Raw genomic sequence first — 27,369 nt, forward strand, 5'->3', positions numbered from 1 at the left:
AGGTTATATGGTTAACAAATAACAAATCTCATTTTTTCAAAGGTGAAACGATTAAACATAGCATCTGCTTGAAAAAGCAGCAGTACTTTTGAGAGGAAACTGCTAAATAAAATTAAAAAAAGTGGCAGCAAAATTTACCTATTTTATCTCCAGGAAAACGTACAGCCACCTTCTTTTGACTTAAAACCACAGTAGCTTCAGGCTCTTCTATATTTTAAAAGAGGAACAGAGGACTCCGGATTACAACTATGGTTGAGTATGTAACATTCCCCACAATGATAAAAATAAAAAGGGGAGAAAAGATTGTGAAAATGAGTCACGTGAAAAGGATCCACTGAGTGAGTGGGGGTGGGAGCAGAGATACATGAAATTACAACCAAGGAGGAAATAAACTACTCCATCTTATTTATTTATTTTTAAAGAATGCTTTAAAAGCTTTCTTTAAGTGTGTTTGGTGACAAATCAGCCTACGGAGAAAGAAAAAGCCTCAAATGCATGCTAAGTAAAATCCTAGCTAATCGCCAATTATCCCTGCCACCAACAGCAGCTATATAAAGCAATTTCCAGCTTCTAATAGTTAATTTAGCATTAGCCAAATGGCGAGTGCCATAAACATCAGCTTCAGAATAGCTTCATAGACATAAAAGCTAAATTCATTAAGGCAAAACACTGTAGAACTGTCACCATATACATGACCACATACAAGCAGCAGAACTTTTTCAACATCTATCTACCTGCAAAAGCTTATCTATTTAGAGAGATGCTCTTTCCTCAACTGGTAAAAAGTTCAGAATACCCAGTCTATAACTTCCTAATCAATAAAATAACTAGAATTCTATGAAAGCAAAAGGCAATCGTAAAATAACAACATAAAACTTAAACATTAACAAGGAAACAGTCTCAAAACCCCAGTGAAAACATCCTGATGAACTGAAATTATATATTCCCATTCCATATAATAACACGGATTTAATAATTACTACATAGGAAGGGGTTTAACTGCAACCCCCCCTTCAAATATAGATGAGGATTTGAAGCAGTTGTCACAAAGATGTATTTGTAAGTATTTTTACTTCCCTATAGAAACTGACTCTATTTTAACATTTAAATCATTCGTATTTTTGATTGTACAGCTTTTTAAAAGGCATGTGCTTCTTCTCAGTAATCTGCCTCTTAAATAACTTCCATCCTTTTCCAAAATCCCACTTTGCATGCAGGAAATTAGAAACAGGAACGATGTTTTTGCTAAAATGTTTTAACTTGAAAACAGCCTTACCAAGAAAGAGTCACAAGGCTGGATTTGAGTTTACCCCACACAGTACCCTCCCAACTCTCCTGCTGCGAATTCAGAGGTATTGTTTTAATATGGAAGGGCAAATATCATTTCTAGACAACCCCTCCATTTGGGGGTTTTAAGATTAAGAGGGGTGTTATCTCTTTAAGAGTAGAAATTATGAAACACATGTCCAAACACAGCTACTTTTATCTATATAGTGTCTGACATTTGATAACCAACCAATTAAAGTAGCCAGAAGAGTACACATGTTAGGCGAATTACTAGACATTGTTCAAAACTATAGAATTCTAAATATATTTATACCTAATGCATGGCTCCATTACTAACAGACAGATTCTTCCTTGTAACTAAAGAAAAAGGCCACCACTTACAAAAACATATTTTATAAACTATTTGTAATACAAAAGCATAATTAAGTTGAACAGCAAAACAATATTTGTTATGAAAGCAATTCCTGTGTTTAATAATAGAGAAGGAAAACCAAGAAGGCAATTAGATGGGTGTTAGGGGGAGAAAAATCCAACTATAACAGTAATTTGACAGGGGCACCAAGAACCAGAGAGATATTGTGCTAGATTCTTCTTCACTGGATATGTTCAAACGGAAGCTGGACATTTTAAAAAAAATAGAGGTCATATGCATAAAGAAGCAAAGTAGGGAACAAACATATTAGGGAGGAGATGGAAGCAAACAAACAATGAAAGAGAATGCATGTAATATAAATTAAACAAAATAAATTAAAGTGATAAATGAACAGATTAAAGAGAAGGAGATTGTTGCAAATATCAAGCATCATCGGTCTCTGGAGGGTGAAATATGTAACCAAACTATTCAAATTGCCCAAGCATATAATTCAAAGCCACCACCTTCTAACAATAGCAATGGGCAGGATTTTGTCCATTTTTTCTCTTCTCCAAACATTAACAAGGGCTGAGCTGAAAGACTACAGAAGAACAAGTCTGTTTTCCAAGATGAAGAAAACTTGTTGATGAGAGTAGACTGAATTTGTTTCAACCCATATTCCAAGACGAATTATCCCATGGCCTAGTCCCGTGATGGCGAACCTATGGCACGCGGAGCCATTTGTTAGGCCATGTGAGGGGTTGCCCTCTCAGCTCCAGCACGCATGTGCACTGGCCAGCTGACTTCGGCCTTCTTTTGAGGCCGTTTTCACCCTCAAAAAAACGGCACTACGGGCAAACTGGAAGTCCGTTCCCAAACTTCTGGTTTGCCTGTAGGGCCGGTTTTCCACACTCCAGAGGCTTCAGGGAAGTTCCTGAAGCTCCAGAGGGCCTCCGGGGAGGGGGGGGCTGTTTTCGCCCTCCCGGGATCCTAGAAAGCCTCTGGAGCCTGGGGAGGGTGTAAAAAGTGTGCAAAAAGTGGGAGGGGGAGTGCTGGTTGCACATGCATGCACGTGGGGTCACGCATATAGCAGTATGGGTGTGACACGCCCACGGACGACCCACCCCTGCGCTCCCCCTGCTTTTGGCACACAAGCCAAAAGCCAAAAAAGGTTAGCCATCACTGGCCTAGTCAAAAAGCCTCACTTGGTTCCAGTATAGAGCAAAAAACATGGAATCATCATTTTGAGTACTGCAGAGAAACAAAGTCTTTGCTCCAAATTATTTATTACACTCCATGTAGTAGCAGAGGGTTTATGGACACAGATGGCTATTTTTTAGTCTTGTCGTCATCAAATGATCAAGACTAAAAGCAGATTTCTAAATATTTGCAAGCAAGAGACTGCTAATTTCCCGAACAGGCTGCAGTTGGGGAATAAGACTACCTTCACTTAGTGGAATTAAGTTGCAACTGATTAATATGGCAGAACGTTGCTTGAAGTCTGAAACCTCCGACAATCACTAATCTAGAATGACAGCAGTGTCAACACAAAGAGGCATGGAAGGGGATTATGCTCTGGGGTAGAGCCTGTCTCAGCCAATTAATATAAATGTTTAATAAAAGGGGGACTCCTCTTTAAAGTGGGAATAAATAGAGAAAGAGTTCCACTCGTAGCACCTGTAGGTGTTAAGTATTTTTCTAGAATATAATATAGCTGGGAGTAAAAGTGTGTGTGTGTGCGTGTGTGTGTACGTGTGTATGTACATACTCTGGAGGAATTGATAGCATCTGCTGTGAATGCCCTTAGTTGGATTCCTACATAAAGCATAATGGCTGGCGAATTCTGGGAATTAAAGTCCACATATCCTTCAGTTGCTAAGTTTGAAAAACTCTAGTTCAAATCAATATCTTTACTTCTATTACTTCATGGCAGTTCCTTCAAAGGATAAGTAGCAGTTAAATAACAATACTAACTTAGATATTCTACAGACTTTGTGTTTTAATTGTTGGTTTGCACAATTGTTTTTTTTTTAATGTAGGCTGCCCAGGGTCTCAAATCATTGCAAATATGACATATAAATAAATAAATAAAATGTATGAACCGACCAAACAAGTTAAACACAATTTTCATTGGAAAAAAAAAATCCAATCAATCTCAACAGTATGAGATCATAAAACATTATTTATTCTGGCACGTTACCAACAGCTATCTGACTGCAATTAAGATTCTTTCTAGTTCTTTTTAAGCTAATTTAGAGACCCAATTAAGCATCAGAGGAGTTTCTTTTGAAATATATGCAAAGCAGAGAAATTATCTTTGTAACCGAGAATTCTGTAATTTAAAAAAATATATTTATTTTTAACTGAAGAATTTCTTTACTTCCTAGTTCAAATGTAATTCTCTCCTACTCGGTGATTAAATTATTTATACCATAGATAAATTATCCTTTATTTAGAATCTTTAAACATTAACCAGTCTATCTTATTATTGACACAGTTCAAGCATTTTTACTGGGAAAAAAATCACTTCCTTAATGTTGATGGATGGGTTTTTTGCAGATTGTACATCTTTTCAGTAGATGAAATAAATTTACAACATGTACTTCTAATTATTTCACAAGCAATTCATTGTATCACTTTAATAAATGTTCCCAAATAAAGACTCTGAAATCAAATATATGCTACGTGTTACTGCTTAGAACCACTTTATAAAGTCCAAATTACTTTTCTCTATCAAACATCAAGCTATATAAAAATGCAGGATGGATAATCAAGACTTCGCTAGAAATTCTTCAGCTTGTTTTGGTTTCCTATTACCTGAATCACTTCAACACTTACATTGTATCCAAGGATGCTTTCAGTTTACTATTCCTTTTTCGATATATCTTTGTGTTGGAAGACTTCTAAAATAATATAATTCTGCATATTCAAAATTAGTGTCATTCTACACTTTAACATTAGGCATGTTAGAATGGAAAAGTGTTTCTAAGGATCCAGATATTCAGCTTTTCTACAAAGTTTGATTTCCAGAGGTGGGTAAACATAGGCAGCTGAGAATCTGCTCATCTATTTTTGAGACATCTTGATGTATCAAAGTCTCGATGTTATTTATTAGGATATATAATTATAATCCAATTAGCGCCAAGAAGCAGAAACTTTAAAAAATAAACAAATTACTCTATTGTCCCACAGGGAGCAAATGTCACCCTACAAGGTTGACTCTGCTAAAGTAGATTAGATTGATATTACAATTTAACACAATATTCAGACTCTCTTAATTTAATGATAAAACTCACACTTTCAAATTACTAATCAGGAAAATTCAGTTCATGTGTGCTCTGTAGTAATTTATTCTCCGGATTTTCGTCAAAAAATACAGATAAAAATGTGCTGCTTATTTTCAGCGTAAATAAATTAAATTTTAACGAGTTAGTTCCCTCTACCTGAGTGGGCAAAACCACATGTGTTTGTTAAACACCCTGGGAGATGCTGACTTACCTGAATTGGAACTTGACTGGCTATCCTGGGAGTAGCTCTCATTTCCATCCGAAGTGGATTGTTGCGAAGAAGAAGCGACTATGGTTTGGCTTCTTTTTTTATTGACTTTCCGCTCTAACAGTCGTTCTTCGTCATCATCCTCACTTTCACTTAAGTCATCAAAACCAAAGTATTTAATTTTGTAATTGGAGCTCCCAGAGGTTCTGGACCCGCCTTCACCACCCCCGCCTTCGTCGTTGTCGTCGAAGCCAAAAAATTCTAATTTGACATCTTTCTTGGATTTGGTATTGCTAGGTCGGAATCGAGTCGTGGTCTTGGCCGTAGCGATGTCGGCTTTCTTCCTCAGGCGGCCCGCTTCCCCCAGGTCAGTGGGTGCGGCCGTGGCGAATTCATCCATGCGGTCCATAGTGTCTTGTATGGTGACGTTGCAAACCGATAAGCAGGATGGATGGAGAACAGTGTAGTCTCTAGTCCTTCCTGTGCCTTTAAAACTGGTCCCACTACTTACAGCAACTTTTCTTACTGGGTTCACACCATCTGCATTTGAATCACTGTTTGCTTTGGCTAGAGGTTGAAGGGTGCCATCCAGCAGCTTATCAAAATTTGACATTCCCTGCAATTTTGTTTTGCTTGATCTACAGTATGTCCGACAGTTACTCGGCCTGAGAACAGTTTGCATCAGTTCTTCGTTAATGGCTTCCTTTGCGCTCTCCATGTCTTCCTTGACCAGCTCTTCATCCTTGTGTTTTATCTCTGAAAGTGGATCGTCATCAAATCCTAATATATATTCTCCTCTTTGGGCATCCTCATTCTCATCTTCCCAATCATATAAGCCAGTGATTAGCGATTTAGTATGGGATACGTCTGAAGGGGAGTCTCTATTGGCAATATGGCAATCCCAAGAGTCATGTGATTCCTTGAGTTCAATGTTGTATCCAGAAATTTCTGCTATTTGAGCGTTAACACTACTGTCTTCAGCATTCTTGTAGAGGAAATGGCTGTTCTCATTGTCCTCGGAATAATTCAGTGCAGTATCTAGAAAATAAAAACCAGTGAAATATATATATATCTGACACTACAAATTGAAGTGAGTTTAACAGCATTTTTCATCAACGGATTATAAACGCAGATGTTTTGGTAAATAACATCTTTCCTATTTTGGCATGTTTGACTTAAATATGACACATCTTATTTAGAGTGTAGTCTGTAAACAAGATAATGACAGAAGGAAACAGTTGCATTGAGGAAGAAAAACACTTTCCTTGACTCAGCCTTCCATCCTTTCCAGGTTGGTAAAATGAGACCCAGATTGTTGGGGACAATATGCTGACTCTGTAAACCACTTACACAAGGCTGTAAAGCACCATAAAGCGATATATAAATCTAATTGCTATTGCTTCTGTCCAAGCAAGAGGGAAATTTGGGGGAAAATGCCTCAATAAAATGACATTTTCTAACCATAATGTACAAGAGCCAGCAGTTTCATGTGGCACTGGGAACAGAGGCCAGTCAATCACCCTCTCTCAGCTCAGCCTACCACGCAGGATAGTGTTTGTGGGAGACTGCTCTTAGATATTAGCAATGCTCCAATATTTGAGGGGCTTCCACAAGGAAGGGGGGATTTAACCCTTCCAAAGCATCTGAAGACAGGTGCACCTGAATAGTCCAAACCACCTGAGGGCAAGACAAGAAGCAATGGGTGGAAACTAATCAAGGAGAGAAGCAACCTAAAACTAAGGAGAAATTTCCTGACAGTGAGGACAATCAATCACTGGAACAGCTCACTTGCAGAAGTTGTGGGTGCTTTATCATTGAAGGTTTTTAAAAGGAAAATGGACAGCTATTTGTCCAGAATGGTATAGAATCTCCTGCTTGAGCAGAGGTTGGACTAAAAGACCTCCAAGGTCCTTTCCAAGTCTGTTATTCTGCTATGTAAGTACATACCACATAAAACTACTGCTATTAATGTGTCAGCCATTTTAGATCTTACTGAAAGCAACACAGGTAGTACTATACTTACAACCATAATTGACCCTAGAATTACAGTGGCAAGTTGTGGTTGTTAAGCAGATCACCATGGGACTGTGACTGATTTTACAACACTTTTACAACCTAAGTGTAAACAACCCAAGCTCCCTAGCTAACTTTTATGCACTAAGACTAGAATTCACAATCTCCTGGTTTCCAGTCTGATGTCTTAACCACCAGGACTAAACTGGCTCTCATATATTACGATATATTGGAATCTAAGAGCTATTTTATCCATTCTCTTATTTCTAAGACTAATGACAGGTAGTCCTCAACTTACAACAGTTCATTTAATGACTGTTCATGGTTATGTAACCGAAAAAGTGTCCTATGGCCACTGCAGCATCTCCATAGCCAGCTTATCAAAATTCAGGTGCTTGGCAAATGACTCCTGTTTATGACGGTTGAAGGGCCCAGGGGTCATGTGATCAGCTATTGCAAACTTCTGACGAACAAAATCAATGAGGAAACCAGCTTCACTTAACAACCGTGTGGCTAATTTGCCAACTTGCCGTGATTCACTTAACAAATGTGGGAAGGAAGGTACTACAATGGGGCAAAACTCACTTAGCAGCATAAATTTTGGCCTCATTTATGGTCGTAAGTTCTACTATACTGTACAGCTAAAACAGTTCTCGGGGTGATGCACCACAAAACCACAAATTTATTGAAGTGACACACTGGGAAATACTTAGAACCAGAAGAAAGGGTAAGGAGGGAGAGACTTTTGTATGAGCAGAAATATATTCTATTTGTTTACATACAGCTAAATGTTAAGTAATTGTCGTTTTTTGAGAGCCAGTAGCAACAGAAATTTTTCTTCCATTTCACAAGATATCCTTTTGAATGACAGGGAAACTAAGAATGCTATGTGAGTCATTTTTTTCAAGAAGCAACTCTACTTGTAAATAAATTTTAGCTCTGAAATGATTTGCAGATCAGAATTTCTATTCCATTCAAAAGAGGGAGTGAATTAGAGAATTATGATGAAGCAAGCATCGATATTTATATATTGCTGGCTCTTATTTCTCAAAAAATGTTTTCTTTTAGGGCTGCATGGGGGCTCTGTGGCTTTGCAGTGCTCAGGAGTATGTACAGTATGTTGTGCTTGCCAGCAACTAGTCAGCAAACCCATCTTTTCCTGACATTATTGTGATAGTTTCAGAAGTCCTCCGTATGATGTCAGAAAAAGAGGAGACTGCTTTAAAGAGTTACGCCCAAATTCCTAAATACAAAGTGCTGCACATCCCTATTTAACACCACATTTCTCATGTCCACTTTCTAATAAGATGCAGGTTTTGAGAAAAGGTTGAACTATTTAATGATTTGTTGAAAGGATCACTTAAAAGTAGTTAGTAGAAAAAGGCTACCAATTGTAACTTTTCATTTAAGGAAGGCGATTTCCCCAAAACCTCCTTTTTAAAGCCTTTTTAAAACAACAATTTATTAATATGATAAATATGACCTAAATATGATTAGTATGACCTCAATGGAGCCTGCTTGTAAGTGGGTACAACTACGAGCTAAACTACTCATCTAAACTAATGGAGTTGCCTAACGTTTATTCTATTTCAAATGTTAACACCATCAGGTCTTCTTATTAATGGTACCCCCGCCCCCCTCGGGAGATAGTTCGATTTGCAGGTTCTTAAGAGCTTCATCCAAGCATTCCTTGTAGAAGCTACATGTTCGGCAAAGGGACAAAGAGAAGCCTTGATTGCTCCCCTTTCATGCTTCATAACTTGGTATGCCATTTATATCATTTCACTATAGCTGGGCCTGGAGGACACAAGCTTGACAATAATAGAAGGTGGGAATCCTGAATCAAGATTATGATAAATGTAATCTTGGTTTCCATTCCTATAGAAGTCAATTTTAAGAACACTCTGGGCCATATATAGCAATGGCATATTCAGAATTAGGATGCCCTTTTATGCTCTTCCTTCAGTTTCACTAATTCTTTCACAGACGTGGTGACCTGAACTGCGTAATGTATTATAGGGATAATAAAATGGCAGCTGTATTTTTTATTTCCAGTTCCTTTTCTAGTGGTTCTCACCATGCAATTTACTTTTTCAAAAAACAACAGCAACACAATGGAACAATATTTTTAGTAAGTTGTCCGCTATTGCTCTAAATTAGACTTTTCCTGGTGGTGAAACACTATCAAAGCTGACCCCAAATACATCTATAGGTTTTGCCCCAGTGGTGGGTTACGGCCAGTACGCCCCAGTACGGGCATACTGTTCTGGTATGGTGCTTCGGAGGGCCCAGCTCCCGCTTGCATTCCTTACCTGCATTTGACCCAACCGGGCCATTTGCGCATGCGCACACAGCGTATGGTGCCTGCGTGATGCTCTGCCGAGCAGCTGGAACATCGCAGGGCGGTTGTGAGCATGTGTTCGCAGCGCGCGTACACGTGATGGATGCCCAGCCCTGTCGCAGTGTACTGGTTGCGACGGGATCCGAACCCACCGTTTTGCCCCAACAGTTATGACTTCCTATTTGCTTATATTGTTCATTCATTCATACATACATACATACAATTTCTATAGCTGCCCATCTCAGTCAACAATTCTGGATGGCTTGCAAATAAAAAAACATGTTACAATACCAGTTAAAATACCAGAAATGTTTTACAGTGTTAGCTGCCATTGTAACCTCAATTTTCCAAGTCTGAAAATTCCTGCTGAAGTTCTTAATTCCATGGGGGACTGGGGGGGAGGGGCTTAACTACAATAAATTATTTGATATCTTTTACAAACATGCTTACTTCTCATTCATAATTCCAGATCACTTATGATAATGCAAAAATATTGGGCCCCGTTTCCTAACATTTGTTTTCTTTCAACTCAGATTTGGAAGAAGCTAAGGACAATTTCAGCATTACAACTACATTATTTACGGCAGTGTGGTGTTGAACTGATAGACTAATGTTTGTATCAGACGAGAAACATTAAGTAAACACCTCCCCAACTATAACTCAAGAATATGTGCACCAAAGTACTATCAAAAAAGACAGGTGGTGTGATAAAACTCATTTTGATGCCTTTGAACATTAGATATCTCCAGACAGAGCAGAAAACCTGAACTGTATGAAATATATTTTTAAGGGGAGTGTCTGCCATGGATAGATAAAATGATATATTTGGCAACAGTGGCCATCCATATAGGACAGTATTGCAAATTATAACCGCTGCATAATTTGGATGGTAAAAAGACTGCTGCAGGTAGCAGAATTTACACATCACCCCAAACCACAGTTTAGTGCAACAGATAAGCCACACATCTCCTATTGTCCATTTTCTTCTGTAGTTCTTGCTTTTCTGATTACATTTCAGATCGTTATTTTGTTAGATGTTAGCTATGGTTAATCTTAAAAAGCTCTAATAATTTTTCAACTTGTTTGGATTAACAAGCTAAATAACATATACTTAACGTGTTAATCGTTTTATCAGGACAGACACTGGCCATAATTTAAGCTTTTAATCTCCCAGCCATACAGAAGAGAGAGGCAGCCAAGCATTGTTCACTGTGGCTCATCTGGGTGGCAGTAAACTATGGTCTAATATGACATGCAGGTACATACAATCTGATGCTCAAGCAAAAATGCCTTTAAATCTTACAAAAAGTGCAGAAGATAAAGAAAATCCAACGAAGAAAAAAAAAGTGCTCCAATGGTATTATGTCTACTAACTGAAGTGCAAGGTGATAAGGACACCATTTTGTTTTAAATGGCTCCATTTCTAGGACCCAGAAAGAAACCAAAACAATTTCTTCACTCATAGCTATGAAATACCACACCTGAAATTGCTTAATTTCATAAATATATGTGTATGTTACCATAATTTGACTCTATATGCAGGCACATGCCTAGTGAATGAAGAGTTGTTATTTTACCAAGGATTTCAGGAATCCAGATGACTATTACTCTGTGGGATTTCATCTGAGTAAGTAAACACCATATGTTTTTCTTCCAATTCTTGAGCAGGTGGATTTCACTAATGAATAGTATTATTACCCTGTGATTTTCACCCTAAGCTTGAGTTCTATTAAAACCTTCAATTTTGTATCTTTTTTTTAAAGGCTTATGTATTTTCAAAAACCGACACACACACTGTGTGCATACATACATACATACACACAGACATACATATACAGAGTACTACATTAACATTTCATATGTAATTTAAAACAGTTGGACATTTATAGCAAGAGAAGAAAAACATGCCTCTTTTCCCCCTTACTTATACCTGCATTAACTTACTTTTATTCACAGGTGATATTTACATGTTTTAGCACTTGTTATATTCCTATCCTACCCCATGGGTAGAAAAATACCCACTTTCAAGACAGAACGCCATTATAATTACATTTCTATTCTACATCCAATATGCACAGTTCTTTTAAGAAAACGCCTTCAATTAACACACTACTTAAACAAAGATGGTAAGTAATTGAATTTTAACTGTTCCAAAACTAAAAAGTTGAAGGCCATTAAGCGATAATCAAGTACACCCTAACAGTTTTACAAAGATTGCTTAAGGTTAGCAAAAAGCTTTGGATTTGCTGAAAATGTTATATAAATGCCAATAGTTAGAGGAGTTTTTAGCATATGAATGCAATCAAGTTTGATGAGTGTATTTGTAAATGCAAACAGCCTGTAAACAGAATAGGAAGTGGATTAAAGCATTGTAGAAAAGATAGCACCTCTGGTAACTTCCTGAAAGGAATTACCCAGGGTGGATAAAAATCTTTTTTTTTAAAAAAAATGGATTTTTTAAATTTTAAATTGGATTTTTTTTATTTAAATCAGATTTTTTATTTTCATCAAATTTATTTTAATAAAATGCTTTTGGAGTAAAAATCTATCTAAAGATAGTTTTCTATTTAAGATCCATTAATTTAATAATTCCATTAATAATTCCATTCAGCATGAAATGGAGCTTAGTTATGTAGCAAGAGGCTGTATATTCTGCAATATTTACATTTTTTGTAAACTCATTCAATGAATCCAAGCTCTGCAAGCTAAATAGGAAACCTTCATTTTGTTTGCAAATAACATTAAAAGATTCTAACTGCCAGCAAGAATGAGTCCTTACATTTAAAGAGCACCTGTCATTTCAGATCCATCATGGCAGCACCTGTTAGTGGGCATCTGCTGCCTGCCACGTCCCTCACCTTGTTGTGGCACTGCCGCATCACCAGCCATTAAAGTGAATGGGATGGTCGGTGAGTCAACAGCGGGTTAGAGGAGCCGCTGCAGAACAGAAATGACAACTGCTCTTTAAAAATTATGTTTTAAATTGAGTTGATTTAAATTAAGCCTTTTTACTGGTGATTTAAATCATGGTTTAAATCATGATTTAAATTGACTTGATTTAAATCAAATCCATCCTAGAATTACCTCAATGATCCAAATAGGAGTCTTGGATCCAAATGGATCTATAGTAGTATTATTGTTTCAAAGAAATCACCCCCCCTACACAGATCAGATGGTTCAAAAAACAGGCCCTGGGCTAGACAGTATAGCAGATTTTAATGTCTTGGGTTAGCAAAGTGACTGGGGAAAGAATAACAATGGATAGCTAAAATACCATTTAGAGCTACTGTATTATTCTATTTAAATCATCTTCTTTAGGAGATAAAGAAAAATATCTCCATTTCAGACCAATGATCCTGCAATGTTCCTCTATATAAAGTAGTACAACAGGCTGTGTATAAGTATACAAACCTTGCTGTTCCAGGAAGTAAAAATGTTAGAAATGCCTATAACATTTTGTTTCTCGTCCAGACCATGCCAATCCAGCCATTTTGGTAGCTTTCTAGAAGTTCTTCCCCACCCCCACCCCCCTGAAGCCAGTTTGTGGCATCCACAGAAACAGAACACTCTGGCATTCACAGAATATTTTGTTCCCAGAGTACTTTTGTACATCCCTTCATGAATGAATTGTATTCTTTAATATCATGTTAGGATTATACACTTTAACTGGCAGATCAAGTACAGTACGGGAAGGCGTGAGCATTTTAAAACCATAAAAGATGTGTAAAGTCGAAAGATGTTACCGATTCTGTCCTAGTGCTATATGATAGGAAAGAGATTATATCGAACATGTGGCCTTTTATACACATTTCTTAACTTGGATTCACTTCACTTAAGGGTTAAAGGGATTCTGATAGTGATGCTTTAACAATACATTTTACATTGGGTTGTTTAGAAACCGATTAGGCAGACTAATTTGTCAAACATTGCAAAGATTCTCATCTCCTGATGGTAACCTTCAGAATATGAGACGTGTCCAAAACCGCCTTCTTCCCCACCACCATTGCCAGGCATATACCAATTGGAGTGATTCGAATCAGAAAGCTAGCATTTGGCAAAGACAATGACTGGCAAGCTAGTTTTCCACACTGACCTAAGGGTCAGCTTTGTGCACAACTACACTATGTGAGCATACCTGCAGCTAGAGGGATAGCATTGCTACTTCTGAAGTCTTCTTCTGCCGTGTTTCTGGCCGAATTCTTCTCTTTCAAGTCATGCAAGGCATTATCAAAAGACACAACTCTGCTGGACAAAGGGTCTTCACCAACCAAGGGAGGAAATTTGCTATTAGACTCAAGTACAGAGGAAAAGTCTCCAGGCTGAGAAGCTTCAAGTGACTCCAACTGAGCAGAGCCTTTCGCTTGGGACATGTTCTTGGAAGAAACTGGCAATGATTCTTCATCGCTGTCAAATCCAAATGGATCTTCTATTGCTTCCTCTTCTACTTTGGGTTTCTTAGGGATCTCGGAAATATCTGGCTTGCTGTTGGGCCTCTTCTGGCCTAGCTTGGCCATAAAGGTCGTTTCTCCCCATTTTGTACTAAGAGTGGTCCGTTTGTTTGAAAAAACTTCATCAAATTTTGAATTGCCATTACCACCTTTCCTGCTATATGTCTTCCCAAATCTGGATGTCATTTTGACGCCTGTTTCATATTCTCTGTGGAAAGAAAAAAAATTGCTTTAAAATACAATTTCAATTTTATTTAAAGGAACATTCGTGTATTTCACATTTTAAGATGGTGAACAAAATCCGTGGCATTTTGAAGCTGTATTTTTTTTAAAAAAATCACTCAAGAAGTGATGAAACCACCCAAAGGCACAATTCTCTTCTTTATATGTTGCCTGCACAAATAGAAAATGCCCAAGAGTTGTTTTGAAGAAGAATTGCTTTCCCCCCAAACAGCATGGCATGTGATAACAAGAAAAAATTGTAAATGATTTTTTTTGTTGACGTCAAACCATTTCTATCTATGGATGAAAACCCTTAACCACTCTAGATATAAATCAATATTGCAAGATGAAGAGAAGAAAACAGCTGAGGATGAGGGAACTGCTCCACATTTTAATGTCTCTTACAGGTGCAAGTTTTTTATAGTGAATAAACTATGTAGTTATAAACTACAATGCCATCTGTTGAATTTCATCAACCCTGATGCACAGATAAATATCCTCCCTGCTACCAAACATTGTGGATATTAATAAGAAATTTTACAATGTTGCATATAATAAATGACTCTGGTTCTTCATCCAGTATATTTTCACAGGTAAAAGTGGACAACTGTCTTATAATATCTCAGCCTGATCCTGGAGGGCCATTCACTAGCCTCTATAATGAATGAATTTGGGCCTTATAGTTAATGTATACTTGAACTTGTAATGTGATCCCAGAGAAGTCTGCTAAGTGATAACTGTGGTAAACAAATCCTGTGAATACACCCTATATTTGTTAATAAATTATCCTACACAAACACTCCGAGTCATCTCCAAAGTAGAATGTATTGTACTAGCCAATTTCTAGGCAATACAGTTATGACTGACTACAAAGGCAATCACATTTTTTCACCAGTCTCAACTTCAAAAATGATCCATGTATAAAACCCATGTTAAGAATACGCAGACACTGGTATTTGATTAAAGAGCACAAACATTAACAAGCTTAACCCAAAGGCATATTTAGATACTTGAATGTTAACTAGGTTACAGTATTTAAAATATACAAGATCCAGTTAGACCATTGGCCTTCTACCTGAAAATACGCCTACAGTTCATTGTACAGCTTTTTTTTAACCCTAATGCTCCAGATGCATTAAATATATGGAAACTTTCTAGATATTAAGGTAGTGGAATTGCAGTGATCTGGAAATGTTTGTACAAAAAAAATTGCGATCAGAACAGACAAGTCCCAGGTGATCTGTACTGGTACAAGGAACTAACTTTGTCAGAGACAGTAAGAACAGTGGTGGCATTCATCAACATATTTTAGAGATGTCTGCCAAATAAATTGTCTCACCAAGGAAGTCTACTGTCGGGAGACAGGTTCAAGTGTAGTATTGCTAGGAAGCTGCTGGCACAGACAAGAAATCTACCTACTTCACATGGGCTATAAGATGTTTATTAACAACTGGTAATTTACATTTCAAAACTAAAAAGCCAGGTCAGCTCCAAATCCTTTACCTATTGCTTCATCCAAGCAAGCTTTGATCATACAATCCTGGTCCTATCCCTCCACTATATCTAATTCCCTCCAATCCAATCCCGCCCCCCTAAATGAGATTCAGTTTACCTGGTCCTTCTTCCCCCAAAAGCTGTCCCTGACCGAGATCTAGTTTGCAGCTCCACTGGCTTTCCCCTCACTGTATCTGATTCTATCATCCCCACCCTTCTCTTGGTTTTTTTTCACTGGCAGGAATAATTTCAAAAAAGCCAAGATCTGCCAGGGCAAAACTTCAGTCAGTCTCTGCAGACTTGGCATTAAGGGAGAGAGAGAGAAGGGAGAGCATCTTATTATCTTCCTTTTCTCTCCCTACAATTATGTCTAATTAGGCTAGAAAGTTTCAAGCTCCCAAGAAGCTCAGCCAGAGCCTTAAATTAGACAAGCCTCGTCTGAAATGACTCCCTTCACCCACCATTGGGAGAAGCTGAGAATACCTACAGGGATTTTCCTTCCTTCCTTTCCTCCCTCTTTCTCCTTCTTTTCTTCCTTCCTCCCTTCCCTTGCTTTCCTCCCTTCCTTCCCTCCCTCCCTCCCTTTCTCCTCCATTACTCCTTCCTTCCCTCCCTCCCTTTCTCCTTCCTTTCTTCCTCCTTCCCTCCCTCCACTTCCCTTTCTCTTTCCTTCCTTCACTTCGCTCCTTCTTTCCTCCCTCCCTCCTTCCCTTTCCTCCCTTTCGTCTTCCTTCTTTCACTTCCCTTCTTCCTTCCTTCCTCCTTTCCCTTGCTTCCCTCCCTCTTCCCTTTCTGCTTCCTTCACTTCCCTCCCTCTTTCTCCTTCCTTCCCCTGCTTCCCTCCCTCCCTATCTTCCTTCCTATTTCAGTTTCCCTTTGTGATGGATATGTATCCTCGGCCAAGGCATCCAACATCAACCACCACACCGCTGCCAAATAAAGTTGCCTTGCCTTACACAAAGTGTCGTATGAATCCAGAATTAATCTCGCCACATCAAAGCCACCAAAGGCGCATCCGGGATCCCCTCCCTGTCTCTCTCTTTTATTTTAAAGAGGGCTGGGGGGGGGGGAGACGCGGCTAAGGGGGGGGGGGCTCGAAAGCCCCCCACTCCTTTTCCTCAGCTGCCCTCCATCCGCCCCACCCCCACCCCGCCCCGCCTTCCCAGGGAAAAGGCCCAGATCCAGGGCGGCCTTTCCTTCACGATCCAGGCCAAGCCAGGCCTCCCCGCCGGGGGAAAACCGCGTGGACATGTGAGGGGCCTCGGGGGACAGGAGGCCACCAGGAAATCCCCGCCTGACGGGCCGATCCGGGCCCGGGGGAGCCCCCACCCGGCCATTTCCGCCCCCGGCGCCTGCGTGGCTTTCCGCCCGACAGGCGCGCCTTCCGCCTCCATCCCCGGCTAGGCCGCGCTGCTCCCCTCCCTCCAGCGCTGAGGAGGCCGGCGAGGCCCGAGGGAAGCCGTGCCGCCTTGCTTACCTCGGGAGGCCCGGGAGGAGCGGCGGGCAGGGCCTCCTCAGCCGCCGCCTGGGCCCAGCAACGCTCCGCGGCCCGCCTAGGGCGGGAGGACGCGGCGTCGCCTCCGCCGCCCCCTGCGCCGCCGCTTCCTGCGCGCCGGGGGGAGGACGACGACTACGATGGCGGCGGCGCTGCGAGCAGGGCCCTGGACCATCGCGCCGCCATTTGCCCCCGCTGCTTACGTCACGGAGCGCCGCCCCCTCCCGGCCCGGACGCCGCCAATCCGCGCGCGCCTTACTCAGCCCGCCCGACGGGCCCGCACCGCGCCTGCGCAGCGCCTCGCGGCGGGGCGCGGCCGAGCGCCAATACGCATGTCAACCCCGGGGGCTGCTAGGAATTGTAGGCGGCGGGCGATGGCTGTGCTGACTCAGCGCCCGGGGAGGCTGGGAAGACTGAGCTGACTCCCTCCCTCCCTCCCTCTCCGGCCAGGCGGACTGATTGGTGGGGCCTTCTTTTTGAAAGCACTTTGGGGCTTCCAGAAGTGGCCCACGCCACAGGGATTTCCTTGTGGTCTCCGACCCAAGCGTGAACCAAGCCCGAACCAAGCTCCATCCCGCTTTCAGGTGTTTTTTTTTCATCATCTCAAAGTGCTGCCTAATAGACCAAGATGGCATTATAATTGTGAGTGTTAGCAATGCATCAAATTTGTGGCCAACCCCACATCATTTTAAAGTATAATAAATTTAAAAAGATGAGCAGCCTAAAACAATTACTGTTAAAAAAAAGATAAAGAGGGGTCGGGAGTGTTACAAAGCCCCCTGGACATCACTTTTTGGTTGTGTAGGAAGTTTGCACCCACCTCTCTCCTAGAAGAATGAAACATCCTGGGAAATACTAAAAAGGCAGAATATTATATTTCCGTGGATCAGAAATGGAGAAACATGTTTTTAGGCAGGAAGCAGACTCACTCTTAATAGCCTCCACCTTTCTCAATGGACCATTAAAAGGTCTGAGCCAGTCTATTCTACATAACAAAGATCTCCCCCTTTCCGCTCCAGGGTGATGGGATTAAGGCATGATAGTATTAGCCCTCTACCCATCTCACCACAGGGAACCTGGGAAGAAACAATGCTCAACCACACTTGGGCTCAAAACACAACCTAGAGAGTTGCTCCTGCGGTGGCCCCATAGGAGTCTGACAATCAATCAGAATACATTTCTTACACAGGAACAAGAAACAGAGAGGTGGGGCTGAACAGAGAGTTTAAAAAAATTAGGAACTCTCAGCAAGCCCCTTTTTCTTTTTCTTCTTCACCCAACATCTGGAAGCATGTGATGCCCCTTTTCTGTTCAGGAGCTCAAGCCATGTAGTCCTATCCACAATTAAACCATCTTTCCAAGCAGCCTCCATGTTTCCAGTGTCTTTTCCCCCACTTGGAACTGAACCCAGAAGGACATTTCTTCCAACAGTTGCTGACGTGCACATTCATTGTTTGCAAATAAATTTAATAAATAATTGTTTTGATCAAGGCTTGCCTCAGAAAACACAGTGGTCCCTTAATTGATTATCTCAGAAAAGAAAAGAGGATGGGATGGGAGAGGAGAGGAGAAAAAATTATTGTTGTTTCTTTTACACAGAAAGAAACCACTTGCATGTATCCCAAAGACAGATTAAGCAAGTACATTTCAGCCCCTTGAAGACTTGCTTTGAAGATAATATTAGAGTAGAGATGGTTAATTTATGAAAGACAAAAATGAGACTGGAAAGATCTGGATGTATCTTCTAACTAACATCTAAGGCATTTATAAGTTCACAAAAACTTTTAATAAAACGTGTTAGTCAGAAAAAACCCCTCTTTATTTTAAAGATAAAAGCCACAGGTTTGCTCCAGGCTTCCATCTACCTCCAGACTGTTGCCTCAGAGATGGATACAGATCCAGATGGTATCTGGAGCCCTTGAAGGATACTGGTTTCCAGCTCCTTTAATATTAGGTGGACTGCCTTGACCAATGTCTCCCAGTGATCAATCAGCCTTTTCAGGGAAGGATTTGGTGCATGTGGTCCCATAACTCCAACACTCCTGAAGGAGGATGACCTGAGTTCATTTTTGACTTGACATTGTTTGAAATTTCCTGACAGTCAACCAATGGAACAGATGTTGCCTTCAGAAGTTGTGGGAGCTTCATCACTGAAAGCTTTCAAGAAGAGACTGGACTGCCATCTGTCAGAAATGGTGGAGGGTCTCCTACTTAGATGGGGGATTGGACTAGATGACCTACAAGGTCCCTTCCAACTCTGTATATCTATCTATGTATATATCTCTGTATACCTATCTGTATATCTGCCTGCCTGCCTGCCTGCCTGCCTGCCTACCTATCATTCATCTGTCTGTCTGTCTATCCGTCCATCCATCCATCCATCCATCCATCTATCTATCTAATCAGCTGTCTGGTATCTATCTAATCAGCTGGTATGCTTGGGCCCTCCGGGTGGCAAAGAGCCAGAATCCAACTCTTATCCAGGACTTGAAAAGTTCATTGTGAACGCTTTTCATCTGTGGTTTTGGAATAGATTTGCTCTTGATAAATAATTAAACTCAGGGTGGACTAAAACAACCCAACCCAAAAAAAACCCAACCAAAACACTGCCACCAACACTGACAAGGCAAGCCAATAGCCCATGGGTGTCAAACTCAATTTGGGCAACATCAGGACTGAGTTTGAGCTTGGAGGGCTGGGTGGGGGGGCTAGGGGCTGGGTGTGGCCATGGTGGGCATGACACAGAACTGCACCATTGCAGACATGGTTTTATAAACTTATAAAAATATGTCTTCATTTCTGTGATTTTGTTTTTTTAATACTTACCTGATCTACATGATCACCTTATGAGAGAGAGACCAGATCAAGAAAATGAAGACTAGAACTATAAATTATTGACATAGGCCAGAGAAAGCTAATCTTTTTTGGATTGTGTGCAAAAAGCGGGGGGAGTGCAGGGGGATCATGTCGGGCATGCCCACACCCATAATGTTATGCGTGCAACCCCAGCGTGCATGCACGCCGAACTCAAAGCACCAGAGCGCGTGCAACACCCCCCCACACTCCTTTGTGCACAACCAGCGCTCCCCCCACCACTTTTGGCATGCTTTTTTGCCCTCCCCAGTCTCCAGAGGCTTTCTAGGAGCATGGGGAGGGTGAAAACAGCCTCCACCGCCCTCCCGGAGGCCCTCAGGACACTTCAGGAGCTTCCCTGAAGCCTTCCGGAGGGCAAAAAATGGCTCTATGGGCAACCCAGAAGTTTGGGAACGGTGGCTTCTGGTTTGTCCGTAAGGCCGTTTTTTGCCCTCCGGAGCCTTCAGGAGGCTTCCCTGAAGGCTCCGGAGGGCGAAAAATAGCCCTACAGCCAACCAGAAATCACCTTTCCCGAACTTCCGGGTTGCCCATAGAGCTGTTTTTCGCCCTCCAGAAGGCTCTGGAGGGCAAAAAACAGCCCTCCGAGCAAACTGTAAGTTCGTTCTTGAATTTCCAGTTTGCCCGTAGGGGCAGTTTTTCAAGGAAGCCTCCGGAGCGTGAAAAAAAGCTTTAAAAGAAGGCCAAAGCCAGCTGGCCAGCACGCACATGCACGCTGAAGCTGATAGGGCAACACTTCGCGTGCCCTAAGAAATGGCTCCGCGTGCCACAGGTGCCATAGGTTCGTCATCACAGACATAGGCTATAGTAGCGGAATCCTGCAAGCCTGAAAGGTAAAATATTTTACTTTTCCTCCCTTTTATAACCTTCTGAGTCAAAGATGCCCTCGGGAGAGTTCTCAAGGCGCTGTTTTGGGCCTGGAAGGACTCCCGCAGCACTCTGGAGGCCAAAAGTGGTTGCCGGGGGAGCGCCCTGCCCACACCCCATTTTTGCTAGCAAAGGCACTGCAGGTTGGTGCTTTGCTATTTCCAGACTGGCCCCATGGACCAGATCTAAGCACCCTGCAGCCCGGATCCGGCCCAAGAGCCTTGAGTTTGACACCCCTGCACTAGACTATAAATTGAGAGTAAACCCCACTCCTTACTAGACTGATGATGTTACCTAGTTGGGTAATGAAACATCTCCAAGAAAACTATCAAAGTCAGAGAGCACTAAGTACCCTTTATGAGGTTTGACTTATAACCACTATATCACACTGCCCTTTGATTCCAGTTGGTCTCAACCCCACCTAGCCTGGCAATGGGGAAGTTCATCAACATCTGGGGCACCACATTTTCCATAACCCTCTTCTACATTCCTCATGTTGTCCTATTACGTTGCCTTCCTATTCTCACAAATCCCCATTTTTCTCATTTCCCACAACCTAATCTTGTTTGGGTCTATTCCTATATCAAATGAAGAGGAGATTATGCATGCAATTCGTTCAAAACAAGTTGTTCCTTCATACAGAGCTCTTTTTTCTGTGCATTGGAATCTTTTTTCCATCCTATTACCCTGTTTCCCTGAAAATAAGAGCTTCCCGGACAATAAGCCCAATTGGGCTTTTGAGTGCATGTGCTGAAATAAGCCCTCCCCTGAAAATAAGCCCTCCCTGAAACTATTGCAACACAACAGCAGCCATGAGGTGATCACGCTCGCTGCCTCCTGCACCTCAAAAATAATAAGACCTCCCTGAAAATAAGGCCAAGTGCTTATTTGGGGGGGAGGTCAAAAGAAAATAAGACCCTGTCTTATTTTCAGGGAAACACGGTAGTAAGTTACGTTGAGAAACTGTTTTGTTTTTGAAAGGAGCTTTAGATCTCCATAAAGAAAACCAAATAAATGGACTTGAGCTATCCACACTAATTAAAAGGAGATTATTGAAAGGACCAGTAATGAAATGGAAATAAAGCTTGCTCACCTGCTACACCTTTGAGCACAAGGAGACTTCTAACAAATGCAAAAATGCAGCCTTAACAATAGCAAAAATAATTTGCCTCTATGTAGCGCACCTCCAATGTTTAAATTGCAACCGTTTGTACGTCAGACCTGGAAAATAGGTCAGTGTTATTACCTCTGTAACTGTGGTTAGGGCTACACCTATGGGGCATCTTATCAAATTTATTTCTGAGCTGGAGTTGAAATGGAGGCTGTGAAGCCAAACCCCAACTTGAGGCAGAGCATTCTCACTGCAACCCTTTTGTTGGAAGAAACGTCCATCTGGGTTTAGTTCCAAGTGGGGAAAAAGACTCTGGATTCACGGAAGTGGCTTGCAAAGAAGGTTTATTGATGATGGGCAGGACCACATGGTTTGACATCCTGGGGGGAAAGGGAATAGATGCTGAGAGTGCCTGGGTTTTATGCCCTGTCTGAACTTTTGAATTTGAGCTTGTATTCTGATTGGTTGTCAGACTCCCATGGGGCCATGCAGGGGCAACTCTGTAGGCTGTACTGAGTCCCAGGCTTGGTTGAGCCTTGCTGGGTTATGATGTAATGAAAAGGCTTTGGGATTCCTACTTTGGCTCTGCCTGAAGGGGGTAGATCTTTGTTATGTAGAATAGACTGGCTCAGGCCTTAATGGCCCATTGATAAAGGTGGGGTTTCTGCCTCCCTTTTAGGGGACATATTCTGCCCTTTTAATACTTCTTAAAATATATCATCTTCCTAGGAGAGGGGGAGGGGCTAACGTCCACACCTCCTTGACAATCGAATTGGGCTTGTGGTTCAGGAGCCCAAGAAGCTGCCTCTTCTTTTCAACATGGAAAGGCAACATCAGAGATTTTGCTTAGTGGAGAAGGGAGATGAAATGTGTGGGCTGAAGAAAGTGGATAGGGAATTGTTGTGGCCCAGCAGGAACTGTTGGAGCTGCCGATGGACTCCGATAGCGAGGGACCCTATGAGTCGGCTCTGGAAGATGTGGAGGATCCTGGCAGGGTTCAGACTCCGAGCAGGGACCAGAGAGGCTGGTTGGCCACCAGGCATGGAGCAGTGGTGAAGATCAAAGGGAGTTGGTCCCTGATGCCAGGCAAAGGAGGGCGGAGAAACGGAGGCAGACTCATAAGAGATAATCAAGCCCAGGTGGTTGTGGCTTGGCTCCTCCCAAGAGAGTATATAAGAAGAGACTTTGGGAGGAGACCTTTTGCAGGACACAACTGTTCATACCAAGCTGGAGAAGCTCTTGTATGTATTGTATCTCTTATCTGTGGGAGTCTGGGTTGCTGCCAATGTCTTGTCTATGAGTAATTACTGTGAATAAAGCGTGGCTAAGAGTAAGCCTGTGTCGGCGTTAATCACCGGACGGAGTGGGGGTCAGAACAGGGAATTATGTCATTTATGGAGCTAACTTTTTTAAAAAAATAAAAAATTAGGCTGCTCACAGTCTAGAGCAGGACTGTCCAACCTTAGAAACTTTCAGACCTGTAGACTTTAACCCCTAGAATGAAATGCAATGAAATGGTGGTCCCAGTTGTGATCGTAAGTCGAGGACTAGCTATAAAATCTTGCATTTTTTTTGCCCTGTGTTTCCTTTGAAGAGATCCATGGCCTCCTTAATGCAGGTCAGAGATCCAGAGAACAACCGGGAGCCAAATCTGACCTGCAGCCCCCCTCACTTGCTTGAGAAATAGGCGGCTTCTTCAAAATCTACTGTGGGAGGAGCCCACTTTTTCACTAGCCATCTGCAAACCTTCCCCATCCTGTCCTGCCAGCTGGACTTTGATACCGTCAAAGCACCAAGCTTCATAAAGCTAAGCACACAACGGGGGTACAAAATTGTGGCTGGAGGGAAGATGATTTCATCCATTGCAACTGATAACTTAATGGCCTGGATAACCAGAGAGAATCTCTTCGTCTCTTTCCCTCTCCCTCTCTTTCTCCTTCTGTCTCTTTCTTCCTCTCCCCCTCTTCTTCTCTCTCTTTCTTCCCTCTCCATCTCCCTCTCCCTTTCTCCTTATTTCTTTCTCACTCTCACTCTCTTTCTCCTTCTCTCTCGCTCTCCTTCTCTCTCTTTCTTCCCTCTCCCTCATCCTTTCTCCTTCTCTCTCTCTTTCTCCCTCTCCCTCTTTCTCCCCCTCTCCTTCTCTCTCTCTTTCTTCCCTCTCCATCTCCCTCTCTTTCGCCCTCTCCCTTTCTTCTTCTCTCCCTTTCTTCCCTCTCCCTCACCCTTTCTCCTTCTCTCTCTTTCTCCCTCTCTTTCTTCTTTCTTCCCCTCTCCTTCTCTCTCTCTTTCTTCCCACTCCATCTCCCTCTCCATCTCCCTTTCTCCTTCTCTTTCTTTCTTTCCCTCGCCTTCTCTCTTTCTTCCCTCTCATTCTCTCTCTCTTTCTTCCCTCTCCCTCTTTCTCCTCTCTCTCTCTTTCTTCTCTCTCCATCACCATCTCTTTCCCCCTCTTTCTCATTCTCTCTCTCTCTCTCTCTCTCTCTCTCTCTCTCTCTCCCTCCCTCCCTCCCTCCCTCCCTCCCTCCCTCTGCTGACTCAGAAGAAGCCAGCCCACAGACCTCCCGCTGCAAGTGGAACGACTGGAAAATTGAGTTGTGCAGGATGAAGCAACCAAGATTCTCAGGGATGTTGCCCAGCAGTCTGGCCAGAATGAGGAGCAGGGCAGATGCAAAGGGATACTTTCTAGCCCAAATTCTCAGGGGAAAGTCTTAAGCAGGGGATTCCCAACCATAGACACTTTAAGAGGCCTGGACTTCAACTCACAGAATTCTATAAAGTGGCCAAGGCTGGGAACCCCCTTCTCATAAGAAAAGCTAAAAGAAGAGGACCAAATTTGCAAGTTTGAGGTCTCCTGGGTGGGTAGACATTTCATAACATTTCCATCCAATGCTGGAGGGGGAATCTGCCAACCTGCAGATCAGAAAATACCCTATTTCTCCAATCAGCATGCTGTATGCAAATATGTGGGTTGCCTCTGCAGGAAAAAGATTAGGTCACTTTTCCCTGAGAGACGAGGAAAGGGGAAGTGGAAGGAGGAAGCACCCCAGCAAACAGCCAGGCAGGGCATTGCTTGCCAGCTATTCACTCTGCACCAGAGGTGATTTGGAGTAAGCCAAGCCCCCCTGATCTCAAGCAAACTCCTCCTTGAGCAAATTCAGCCAAGTCAAGGCTCATCAAAGAGGGCTGATGGGGTAGGAAGTTAGGATCCACCCCTACCCTAGAAGAATGAAATATTTTAGGAAATATTAAAAAGGCAGAATATTATCTTGTAGGAAGTTAAAACCAACCTGTCTCCTAGAAAAATGAAATGTCCTAGGAAATATTGAAAAGGAAGAATATTATATTTCCCTGGATGTGAAAAAGGAGAAACCTGTTTTTAAAGAGAGAGTAGCTCCCTGCAGCTTCCTCCCCCCCCCTTTGTTAATGAGCCATTAAAGCCTGCGCTAGTGTACTTTACATAATAAAGGAAGGATTAGCCTTCCAGAAAAACTCACCACAAGACATCTGGAAACTCAAACTTGGCCCCATGGGAGTCTGCCAACCAATCAGAATACATTTCTTACACAGGAACAGGAAATAGAGAGGTGGGGCCGAACAAAGAGTATAAAGCCAAAAACTTTCAGCCCTTCACTCTCTTCTCTTCTTCTTCACCCAGCATTGAAGCATGCAGGGAAGTGCAGTCACTAGAGGCAGGGGAGGTGGGGCCTCACCAGTCTCCTCAGGAAAAGGAAAGAATTTTAAAGAATTTTTTAAAAATAATTAAAGCCAAGGTAGTTGCTACCAGACTCCAAGTCACAGTGACTTGGATTCTGCTTAGTGTTAACTATAGGAGGAGGCGAGAGAACTATGGGCCTCCTTTGCATAAGAAATTTTTCGTCTTTTAAAAGTTAAGCAAGGGTTAAAAAGCGAAAAATTTCATATGCAAAGGAGGCACTGATTCTTCCGCCTCCTGATCTGGGAGCAGCGAATCATGCCTTGTTGCAGTTGAGCACGCTTACGTTGGGCGGGTTATTTCGGAGGGGGTGCTTCAGGGAGAGAGGAGTGGGGGAGAAGGAGGAGGCTCACTCTTCACCCCTCCCCAACCTTCCCGGGGTCCAGATTCCCTTCGCTGCAAGCCTTGCCGTCTCTTGCATCCCAAAGGTGGGTGGGTGTGAGAGCTTTGGTGGCCCCAATTCTTCTCGGGGGTGTGTGTCTCCTGGGGCTGCTGGCTAGATAGACTCCCAAGGAGCAACCCCTTCCCTCCTGGTCCCCCTCCCCCGGAGAGTGTCCGGGTTTGGAAAGGCCGAACTAAGAAGTGGTTTTTCGGGGTTCTCAACTCTCTTCTACCCTAAAGAAGGCAAGATCAGGGCCTTCCTGCAAAAAAAAAGAGAGATAAAAAGACCCCCATTTTTAACCAAAAGCAAAGTGCGGCTTCAGGATCGCATTTTGCTTCTGCTTTGTGCCAGAGGAGGATCCAAAGCAACCCACGCTGCCCAGAAGAGCCCCCTTCCCCATCCCCTTCTCCATGGTTTGTACTCAATGGAATGGTTGAGTCTGGCTGCATGCCACTGCCACCCCTCTTTCCGATTCTATTGGCCGCCCTACCCTTGCTAATTTTTTGGCAGAAGCCAGGAATGCCACCTGGCAGGCAGATGCGAGAAAGGATGGTTTGGAAGGAAGGGTGGTGTGTGTGTGTGTGTGTGTGTGTGTGTGTGTTTGTGTGTGGAGAAAGGATGGTTTGCAAGGAAAGAGTGTGTGGTGTGTGTGTGTGTGTGTGTGTGTGTGTGTGAATTGCCAAGGTCTGCGCTGAGGGCGAATCTTAGTGGCTCCCTTCTCAGACCCGCTGAGCGCAAAGCCAGCCGCCCCACATTGCAGCCCCGAGTTTGTCTGAGATGGTTAGTTTATAGCTTCCCCGGAAAGTCTCTCAAATTCAGGAAACCGTGGTTAAACCCGGAGTGGCCACGCGCGCCCCGGAGTTCCGCGAAAAAGCAGGAGTTAAAACTTCGAGACCAATTCGCTTATCTGCAGCGTCATTCTGGAGCGAAAGGGCACGAGTTGAACCAGATTCAGTGCGTTTTCACCCACCGCGTTGGGCTTCCCTAGAGACAATCCCCCCCACACACACACTTCTCCGTCCCGTCCCCCCCCAACTGCGCAGTTCACTTCATTTGCTTAAAATTGTTTTGAGGCTACAGAGCAGAGTTTGAACTGCCGGAATCAGTGACGTGCGGTGAGCTTCATGGCCGGTGAGGGTCCCGCTCCATGGCGGATGGTGTCGGGACTTTAAAGTCCTGCCGCCGGGGCCCTGCCGCCACTTTAAAGCCCTGCTGCCGCGTCCCAGCGCCGTCCGCCATAGAGTGGGTTCCGGTCCCGCTCTATGGCGGACGCGGCGCT

General features: G+C 42.7%; 1 protein-coding gene across 4 annotated transcripts in view; it reads right to left on the reverse strand.

Annotated features, from left to right (window-relative positions):
* WAPL (WAPL cohesin release factor) overlaps nt 1-17,261 on the reverse strand; it is a 47,246-nt gene extending 29,985 nt beyond the window's left edge. For 3 of the 4 annotated variants that reach the window (XR_015695147.1, XR_015695146.1, XM_087702225.1), the window contains exons 1-4: nt 17,130-17,261; nt 13,624-14,144; nt 5,138-6,172; nt 139-207 (exon numbers count right to left, since the gene is read on the reverse strand). Coding sequence is in view for 2 of the 4 variants with exons in the window: in XM_087702225.1 (XP_087558351.1) it covers nt 139-207; nt 5,138-6,172; nt 13,624-14,122 (1,603 nt within the window). In the remaining 2 variants the exon portion in view is untranslated. The remainder of the gene's footprint in view (nt 1-138; nt 208-5,137; nt 6,173-13,623; nt 14,145-17,129) is intronic. The other variant, XM_087702227.1, reaches the window with a different exon arrangement.
* Nucleotides 17,262-27,369: the final 10,108 nt, after the last annotated feature.

The sequence above is a fragment of the Thamnophis sirtalis genome, unplaced genomic scaffold (assembly GCF_051295495.1).
Source record: "Thamnophis sirtalis isolate CommonGarterSnake01/CBP01778 unplaced genomic scaffold, rThaSir2_p1.2 scaffold_15, whole genome shotgun sequence".
NCBI classification, from domain to species: Eukaryota; Metazoa; Chordata; class Lepidosauria; order Squamata; family Natricidae; genus Thamnophis; species Thamnophis sirtalis.